The sequence below is a fragment of the Silurus meridionalis genome, chromosome 2 (assembly GCF_014805685.1).
Source record: "Silurus meridionalis isolate SWU-2019-XX chromosome 2, ASM1480568v1, whole genome shotgun sequence".
Classification (NCBI taxonomy): domain Eukaryota; kingdom Metazoa; phylum Chordata; class Actinopteri; order Siluriformes; family Siluridae; genus Silurus; species Silurus meridionalis.
This window is the reverse complement of record NC_060885.1, coordinates 22,332,669-22,342,634: the sequence shown is the minus strand read 5'-3', so window position 1 is coordinate 22,342,634 and position 9,966 is coordinate 22,332,669. Positions and strand designations below refer to the sequence as shown.

General features: G+C 38.7%; 1 protein-coding gene across 1 annotated transcript; it reads left to right on the top strand.

Annotated features, from left to right (window-relative positions):
* Positions 1–45: 45 nt before the first annotated feature.
* On the top strand, positions 46–8,920 carry abcg5 (ATP-binding cassette, sub-family G (WHITE), member 5). Its single transcript, XM_046862464.1, has 13 exons — positions 46–316; positions 900–1,021; positions 1,508–1,644; positions 3,315–3,413; positions 3,510–3,642; positions 4,153–4,292; positions 4,490–4,619; positions 5,966–6,179; positions 6,285–6,490; positions 6,916–7,054; positions 8,000–8,185; positions 8,285–8,397; positions 8,499–8,920. Exons 1-13 carry the CDS (start codon positions 156–158, stop codon positions 8,681–8,683), a joined length of 1,965 nt encoding a protein of 654 aa, XP_046718420.1. The 5' UTR covers positions 46–155; the 3' UTR covers positions 8,684–8,920.
* Positions 8,921–9,966: the final 1,046 nt, after the last annotated feature.

Here is a 9,966-nt window from a genome sequence, read left to right as displayed (position 1 = left end):
CAAAGGTCCACTGATAAGCATTTCTTTTTTAGAGTGCCTGCTTCGCCAGTGTAATGTGCACTGGAATGGCCTGACAGTGAGCTACACACACTAACAAAAGAAGGACCTGAAGAATCAGAAAGGCTGAATGTTCATGAGAAATTATATGAGCAAGTATGAGGAACTCGTACTCCATGCAGGCCAACGTCCAGAAAAACGGCTCTAATGAATCTTTCAGGTTTGTTCCGGAGAAGAGGACAGAGATTCAGAACCCAGCACCCTCTAACCAAAAGCCGTCCTGTTGTCTCAGTGTCAGCAAAGTGTCCTATACAGTCAGGTAAGAAAGAAACAAAACAAAAATTACAAATACCTTTAATTTTTCTTCACAACATAAACGGCAGAGTATGCTACCTATCAGAATCATTACTAGAAAAACTAGCTCCTACTTGTCTAAAAGAGCATACATTGAGTTTGTAGCTGTTTTGATCAGTACTGGATTGAATTAGTTTGATTGCAGCTGAATTATTTATACCAAAGAATTTTACAAATAAAGGCCAAACACCTAAAAACCTAACCGTTAAAAGAAACATCACATACTGTGCATACTACACATTCATTGCTTTTAACTGAGATTGAATCAGAAATAGAACAAGTTCTAAAATAATAGAGTTTTTCTTGCTATTTAATAATATGTTATAATATGGCATAATCTTTATATTTAGAGTATATAGCTTTGAAATAATAACTGTCAACATAAAATAACTGTTTACTGGTTACTTTTGCAATTACAGTTTCTCTATTGTATTTGTACATTAATTAGAATTGGTACACCCAAGAAGAGTGATTTATATCTATTTATTGATATTATGGTATTTCATATCACATGAAACATTGGTTTGAGGTAAGTGTTTGTGTGTCAGTGAGCGTGTAGGGCCCTGGTGGGATCTCCCATCCTACAGAAAGAAATGGACTCGGCAGATCCTGAACGATGTGTCGTTTCATGTGGACAGTGGGCAGATAATGGGCATCCTTGGAAACTCAGGTGAGGTTCACAGGTTTACAGTTTGTGTGTAGCTTCTTTATAGAAGCTGTGGATTTTTGCATTAACCAATGTCTCATTAGGAGTGAGGGTTAGTGAGAACACAATTGAAAGAGAAGGATGACCTTCCAACTCGCAGCTGCAATACAAATCACATGTAGTGTCCTATAGATAGATAGATAGATAGATAGATAGATAGATAGATAGATAGATAGATCGATAGATCGATAGATCAACAGATAGATCGATAGATCGATAAATCGATAGATAGATAGATGGTGTTTTATAAATGCTGTCCTGAGACTAGGGTTATAATAAACTTGATTTTTTTCAGAATTTGAATGTTTTAGCACAATATTTCTTAATAAATAAAAACCAATAAATAATACATATTTAGTAAAATGATACAAATGAAATAATAACTACATAAAACATTATTATTATTTCTAAAATACTATGCATGTAGAGACAAATCTTTCATGTTTTCAGGCTCTGGGAAGACCACGCTGCTTGACACTATTGCAGGTCGTATTTCAAATGCTGGCACCCTCACTGGGGAAGTGTTTGTAAATGGAAGGAAAGTGAGACAAGGACAGTTTCAGGACTGTTTCTCCTATGTGCTTCAGGTTAGTATGCGTGTGTGTGTGTGTGTGGGTTTGGGTTTGGGTTTGCATGTACAGTATGTGCCCGTGTTTTAGATAATATAATTTGAATTGATTGTCAGCTTATCATAGGCTGACCTTTAAACATATAGCAATCGAATTAAGCGTATGAGAAGTGTTGGTCTGGGTTACTAGAGGTTAAGTCTGTAAAGCAGACCTATAAATTTTTATACACAACACAGGGACGAGGCTAAGTGCACTTAAGAACGCTTAAATTATCGTCCTCTGACCTATTCATGTGTACCCAGTGTGAAATGAAATAATAATGAGGAGACGGCTGTTATTTAATCTTACATTATTGCAGATAAAATTTTCAGGACCCTTGTGGGCTGTAAACTAAGCCAATCATTAATTTAATTCTCTCGAATTTACGGAACTGGTGATATTGGAGCATGCAGTCATTAATAACACAGAGAAAGTGAAATGGCCTGTCAACCTTAGGAATCAACACCAGAGAACATGTGGAAAAAGTAAAACTGACTTTTTGGAGGAATATTTAAAAGAAATAGTAAAAATTATTCAGTACTGTGTAGTTCCACAGTACTGAATAATATTTGATTAAAAATATATAACATTCAAGGATGGATGTTCATTTACTCAGTCCATTGATTTGAATATTTAGGGTATTTGAAGAAAAGAAGGAGGGAAGGAAGAAATAAAGGAAGAAAGGAATAGATAGAAAGGAAGAATTCATCTAGTTAGGTTCATGTTTTTTTTGGCATCTAGGCCCTTATCTAAAACAGAGAATGAGAGACTTTTTTCATTTTTGGTGGGTGGGGGGTGTATAAATGCATAGTTTCAGTGTGTTAAATGAGTCATGTTACATGGCATAAATGGCTCCTAAAATACTTATAAAGGATTCTAGCATAACACCACAGTCATGATTATAATAAAGCATATTAACAATTCAAGGTAAATATTTTATTTATTAGCCTTCCACATTACTAGCATTCCTCAAACCTTTATTTGCTTTGAATACTTTTACCGATACAAAAGTTCCATAAATATTTATTTTATATTTACAATGTATTTTATATTAACAAAATAACAAAGCACACTTAGTTGTGAACAGTATTCTGGAATATGAAACGTTACAGGTGTTAGTTAGTTAATGTATAGTGTCCTTAAAAAAATAATGCCTGTAAAAACAGTCTGTAACCAGTAAGGAAGCACATTTATACATTTTAGCATACTCTGCATTATAATAATAATAAAAACGCACACAGTCTTTTTATGTTTGTAGATAAACATGTGGTTCTGAAACTACAGGACCTACAGTAGTCTCTGACCCCAAATTCAGCACCTATTTTGCTCCCACTAGCTAGCCACCATGAGAGATGAAAATGTGTTTGATTCAGAAAGCAGTAGCAGGATTCATTTAGGTTCTAATAATTGTAATCATTTGGCTGCTTATTGCATTGTATCCTAATAGAAATATCAAATTAGATATTAAACTGGTTTTGTGTTAAAAATGATTGGCTGTGAATGGCAGTCATGGAAATAGCTTTATGAAGACCTTCACTATGTTGTTAAGTGAATCAGGTGTGGTGTATTATATCCTCAGGTGTTTATGTCAAAGCATTTCACTGCCATTCTTCTCTAATGGCCACTATCCCTTTCTCGCTTTTTCACAGAGTGACAATCTCCTGAGCTATCTGACAGTAGAGGAGACACTCACATTCACGGCTCAGCTGGCTCTTAGGCAGCACTCAGCCAGTGCCATTCACAAGAAGGTGACTTCTTACATGTCCATATAAAGCCTGGGAGGTTTTTAATATATTCAGAGACTCAGTAGTGCATGAATCTCAATCTTTTGATTTCTTTGCAAGGTGTCTGCTGTTATGGCCGAACTGAGTCTAAGCCATGTGGCTAACACTGTGATCGGAGGCCGAGTCTTTCCAGGCATCTCAGGAGGAGAGAGAAGGAGGGTGTCCATTGCTAGCCAGTTGCTCCAAGACCCCAGTAAGTATGCATCTATTTACCTGTGTGTATTCTGTAGAACAACAAACATCAACAGTTTTCCACCATCAACCAAACTAAATCATTAATAAGTACATGCAAAATACAATGAGCAAGAGGAACACTCAAGTTCTGAGGCCCCATAACTAAAAGTAAGACAGGGGGAAAAGGAAAATTAGAAGAGTGAAGGTTATCATACAGCATATACAGAATTAAGTTGTGGTCCATGAAGGTTTCTCTGGGGCATTTTATCTAGCGCTTCAGACCTGAATGGCCTCCTGGGACTCCTGCTCTAAGTATTAGCCAACCACGTTTAATTAGAAAGGCTTTCTGTCTGCTGCTTTCTTCAATCAAGCAGGAAATGGATTAATCAAGCAATTAATTAGGCACCAACTTTAAGCAAATTGGATGAACTAATGAGTCAGGTGAGTGTAAACTTCTCAACAAGGTTTCTTTACAAAGAAACAAAGTAAACTTCACAAAAGTTTTTCTGACTTTTTGACCCCATTGCAGCGGTGATCCTTCTGGATGAGCCAACCACAGGCCTAGACAGCATGACAGCCAATCAGATTGTAGTGCTGTTGGCAGAGCTGGCCAGGAGAGACCGTATAGTCATAGTGACCATCCATCAGCCGCGCTCAGAGCTCTTCAGAGTAAGTTTAAAGATGTTCCGTGTCAATCCTGTCGAAAATGACTCATTAGTTTTTAAAAGGTGATTATCTTACCAATGGTTCATATCTTTATGTTTTATTACCAATAAAGACGGCCATAAATGTTCAAGTTTTATTAGCTTATATGACTTGATAATGAACTCAAAAGCTGCGCTGTGGATTTATGTCTCTGTCTGTAGGTCTTTAGCAGGATAGCGATCATGAGCTGTGGAGAGTTAGTGTTTTGTGGAGATCCTGGCAAGATGGTGGATTTCTTCAGCAGCTGTGGCTATGAGTGTCCTGAGTATTGCAACCCGTTTGACATCTATGGTAATATATTTCTGACATAAGCCATCGCACACTGCCACACAGCAGAATCCAGCTGTAGGAAGGTAGAAGCATTCACTGTTCTTTCTTCTAAAAGTATTCTTCTCTGAAACCTTCTCATAGGGTACTCTGAGACTCTGAGGAACTCCTTCAGCCTGCTATATTGAAATTTGCAAGAGTGTAGTACTCTGGACTACTGCAAAAAATACTACTTTAATTACAAGCTGAAAATTACAGCACTGAAGACTTAGTTGCAAAATGCTCTCAGAAGAAAGAGTTCTTTCTAATAGTTTGAGCTTTCTAAAAGGGGTTACTTTGGAACCTTTTTTGAGAGATTGATGTAAAGTTTCACAAGGATCTGCTAAGCGTCCCATCAACAATACAAAAGGAAGAAGACATATTTACCTTAGTATCCATATATTAATGAAAAATAGATTTTAGAAAGTAAAACAAAAAAATTACTAAAGCAAGTATACCTAGATGAACAAATACATGCATATTCACATTTTAAGATATTAAAACAAAAAAGTTATTATTTTTATTAGATCGTTATAATTGTATGTATTATTCCTAAAGTACCAAAGCATTTATTGCATACAGAATCATAATTGTTAAAAACAAAATAGAGGAAGTGGTCAAGGAGACACATTTGAACCCCCTACAGAATGTTAATTCTGTGGAGGGTTCAGTGATTAAGGCTCTGGGTTGCTAATCAAAATTTCAGGAGTGAAAGTCCAAGCACCCAAGTTGGGTCTAAGCCATGCTGCCACTTTTGGGCCCATGAGCAAGGCATATAACCATATCTGTTCCAGGGGCGCTGTACCATGGCTAACTTTATGTCCTGAGCCCAGCTTCCTAACAAGCTGAAAGCCTAGAGGAGGTGGTAGGCTAGTGATTAAGGCTATGGATTACTAAGTAAAAAGTTGGGTCTCTGGTGTTGCCAAGATGCCACTTTTAGGGCCCTTGAGCAAGGCCCCTAAACCCTCTGTGCTCCAGGGGTGCTGTAACATAGCTAACCCTGCACTTTGACCCCAGTTTCCTAGCATCACTGAGATATGCAAAATGCTGTAAAGTACATATGACATATATAAAGCACCTTGCTCTGCTCTGCAGCTCTGAACCTGATGAACTAGAACAGGTTTGATGGAACATACAAAACCTCAGAACTATGGCATTAAACGCAATACTCCAAAAACCTTGCAACATTAAAACACACCAGTAGCCAAATAAAAGTTTTTTTTATACTTAAGTGAATGCTCTGGAATGTTTGATGAAGTCTGCTCAGTCTGGACTGACTAATCATTTATTACTGTTATAGTCTAACTAGTGCTTTCATTTTTGACCACCAGTGGACCTGACCTCGGTGGACACACGCTCCAGTGAGAGAGAAGCTATCACCTACAGGCGCATGCATGACATAACTTCGGCATTCCAGAGATCAGAAATATATCAGAAGATGACATGGAAGATTCGGCAGAGCTGTCAGCGTGCTTACAAACCCATGATCCCTTTTAAGAGCAAAGAGTCTCCTGGCTGTATGTCCAAACTGGGTGTTCTTCTAAGGTGAGAATTTTAATCAATGGGTAATGCAGTTTGATCACCTGTGGACAAAAGTCAGTTCTTTCTGATTGTAGAATTCCCTTCATTATTTATATTCTCTTATAACAGGCGGACGGTACGAAATTTGTCCCGGGACAGGATGGGTGTGATCATGCGTCTCTCTCAAAATCTCATATACGGCCTATTTGTAGCCTTCTTTGTCATGAATCTTGACAATGATGTCACCAAGGGCGCAGTGCAAGACCGGATTGGTATTATTTACCAAGCCATGGGTGCTTCGCCATACACAGGCATGCTGAATGCTGTTGCCCTGTGTAAGTTGCTCCTCCACACTGCGCATCACCAAAGTAAATTTAAATATTGTGGTCAGGGATAAATTAATAACAGTATGATGTGAGCTCTTGAGTAGTTCCTATGAAGCCAATAAGATCGTCAAAATTGGATCTTCACGTACAATGTTGTACAAGTGAAGAGACCAGACGATACTAGCTTAAATTTAAACATTTCAATAGCAAACACTACTATCACTATTAGTAAAAAATACAGCATTGGTCCAATACATAGCAAATAAAGGCTGAGATGTTAAAACGATAAATGTTGTTCATAGTGATGTCATTCTTTCCTTGCTCCTTGTTTTTTGCTTCACTATGTATCACTCATATATACCATATATACATTGTCAGATTAGATTGTAATTAATGATTAGTGCTATAATGAAATACATGCTTCTCCCATGTAGTCCCTGCTGTAAGAGCAATAGCTGATCAGGAGAGCAAAGATGGATTGTACCAGAAATGGCAGATGTTCCTGGCTTACATCATTCACATCTTTCCCTTCAGTATCATCAGTGTATTTATTTTCACCTCATTCCTTTACTGGTGAGTATCTGTGCATGTGTTTGTGTGTGTGTGTGTTTGACCATGATCTAACTGAGGTGGGGCTATCTGTAGTCCGATAAGTTTTGATAAGAAAAAGGAAAGTGAGGATGGATAGCGTGATGGAATAGAAGGGGTAACTATAGGACAGGTTACTAAATGGCACGTATAGTTTAGATTGTTTTTTTTCCCATAGCAGGCAATCAGGATCATTAGGGTTCTTCAGTTCAACTGTCAAAACCTTTAACCTTACATTAAAGGATTTCCTTGTCTGAGAGTGTTTGAGTTCAGTTTGGTTCAGAAACGTTTTTATATTTAATTCTTTGATAGTCCTAAATATTTGAGTACACCAACCCTCAAGCAATACGTATACTTACACTTTGTCTCCCTGTAGTGTCTGTGTGTTGCTGTGCCACCACTCTGGCTGTATTGTATTAACAAAGTAGAATATGCAGTATTATTGTAAAGTATTAACCTAAATCAGAAAAAAAGACATCCATTGATTATTTTTGTCCTCTAAAATAAAAAGCATGATAGCTTTAATTATTTTAGAAAAGAGAATTGTATCTAGTTAATACACTTAGACTCTTCTCTGTTCTGGCACTGAGCGTCCCCTACTGTAGATGTCAAAATTATTCAGTCTCTGCCTATCTTTAAATTACAGGTGAAGACCTACCTCTTCCAGATACACTCAAACTAGCACTTATTTGCCTGTTTGTTTATTTCACTTTTTTTTATATAAACAAAAAGTGTGCTATAATTCTTCTCAACAGAGTTTAGGCTGATGGCATCCTAAGTCTGTAACCTAGTGAACCAGTTTTGATTAAGACTCGAAGCAGTTTTGTACATCACTCTGGATAAAGGGGTTTGCTAAATGGCATAAATGTAAATAAAATGCTAGAATGCTTCTTGCAAAAATTCAGGTGTGTGTTTATATGTGCCTCACAGGACTGTAGGGATGCACCCAGATCCTTGGCGCTTCTTGTATTTTACAGCTGTGATCATGGTGCCCCACATCGTCGGGGAGCTCCTGACACTGGTACTGCTCGGGGTGGTTCAAGACCCCAACATGGTTAACAGTGGAGTGGCATTGCTCAACATAGCTGGGATCATGGTGGGCTCCGGATTCCTCAGGTAATACCTTCATTATGATTGTTTCATTCTTTAAATATTTTTTAAGCTAGCTTAATGACAAATGAGCTAGTGCTAACACCATGCATTTTGTCTCTGCAGGAGCACTCAGCAGATGCCTTTGGTGTTCCAGTGGCTAAGTTACCTCACCTTCCAGAAATATGGCTGTGAGCTTCTCATCGTCACTGAGTTCTACGGCTTGAACTTTACATGCAGTATGAAGTGTTACCTTCCTCTTAGATCAAATACTGCTCAAATGTTTGCTGTTAAATCCTTATTAAATTTCAACCGTTGATAGTTGTATCCTCTTCCTCAGATGCACCCTCAGGTTACGCAGCAGGATGCTTGATAAAAGATGGTAATATTATTATAGATCAGCTTTACCCTGGAGCCCTCTCACGCTACACCCTGGACTTTCTAATGCTGTACACCTTTCTGCCTGCCCTCGTAGTGCTCGGGGTCATCAGCTTCAAGATCCGAGATCACCTTGTGAGACGCTAAAAGGTTATATGCGCTATCCTTGGTGATAACCTAATTGTACATACTGTACTTTTGTCAGCTCCAATATCCAATAAAAACTTTAATCCTTATCATTACAAGACCCTGTTTTAATGGTCCAGAGGTCGTTCACCTTTCTCAGTTTGTCAAGTTAACCTCGTTGTTGATGATGTTGTTAATAGATGAAATATTAAAAACTTTTGCCTATTGTAAATGTCACCATTGTGTTAAAAATAAATGTTTAATAAAATAAGCATAAAATTAAAATATAAAATCCTTATTTGGTTATTTACCTGTGATGTGATAAAAAGTTCTAAAATACTTCTTTGTGCCACTTATGCGTTTTAATTCTATATATTAGGATTACTGATAGCAATTTAACTTTAGCCAATTTAATCTAACTGCAGTTTAATTTACAGGTTTATATTAGTGCATTTACCTAAGAACGTCTCTAGGTTGGGTATTAAAACCTGGCTGCCAGAGGGAATGAGATTCTGCATCAAAAAACCTCGGCAAACCAGGGTAACATATGTAACCTAGAGACCTTGCCCTTCAGGAACTTGAGCTGCGTCAGCAATGCTTTGGAAACGAGAGTACAATACCACCAGACTGACCAATCTGCTGAGTGAGCTCTGACCCTAAAGGAGAGGGGAGACCAGAGGACTCATAATAGGAGGGTTTAGCATCCACAAACCCCCTGCTGAGGGTCTGCTAATTTGCACAGAGACCCTTCTTATATGGGCAGTAGCAGATGAACAGCTGGTCCGGCCTACTCCACAGTGCAGTTATGTGGATGTATATGTCCAGTGATGCACCCGGTTAAGCTTTTCCTGGTCGGGGACCTGAAAAGGTGGAGGATAGAATGCCTGGAGCATGAATGGTCGTGTGGCAGCCAGGGGCACCTTGGCATGTCTATGGGTTCATCCATTATTGCGTCCCCTTCAAGCCTTCTGAACCCTGAGAGAAGGTGCTGGATCTGGCATCTGGTCCATTTGCAAACCCAATGACCTCAAACCTCTTCTCAAAGAGCGCTCTGTGGGAGTGGAGTGTACGCAAGGACATGCGTCCGCAGTACAAGCAGTCTGCTTCCTCGAGAGCCGACCAAGCATGCTCCACTCCAAGAGAAGCTACACATACACTGTGTGTACCCCCCCTCCCCCCCTCATAAAGCGGGGCAAGGAAGGTTTGCGTTCCACAGTGGCGGGCTGTGCATTTGGTACCTGGGCCTTCAGTGGGGATTTACCTGACTTAATCCACCTCTTAATACCACCACTATCACATCACAA

Bases quoted from the DNA above. Each gene is read 5' to 3' on its own strand.
- abcg5 (XM_046862464.1), top strand. From the start codon at position 156: ATGAGGAACTCGTACTCCATGCAGGCCAACGTCCAGAAAAACGGCTCT. The intron at 1,022-1,507 runs GTGAGGTTCACA...TCATGTTTTCAG, and splicing joins GGGCATCCTTGGAAACTCAG to GCTCTGGGAAGACCACGCTG. The intron at 6,491-6,915 runs GTAAGTTGCTCC...TCTCCCATGTAG, and splicing joins GCTGAATGCTGTTGCCCTGT to TCCCTGCTGTAAGAGCAATA.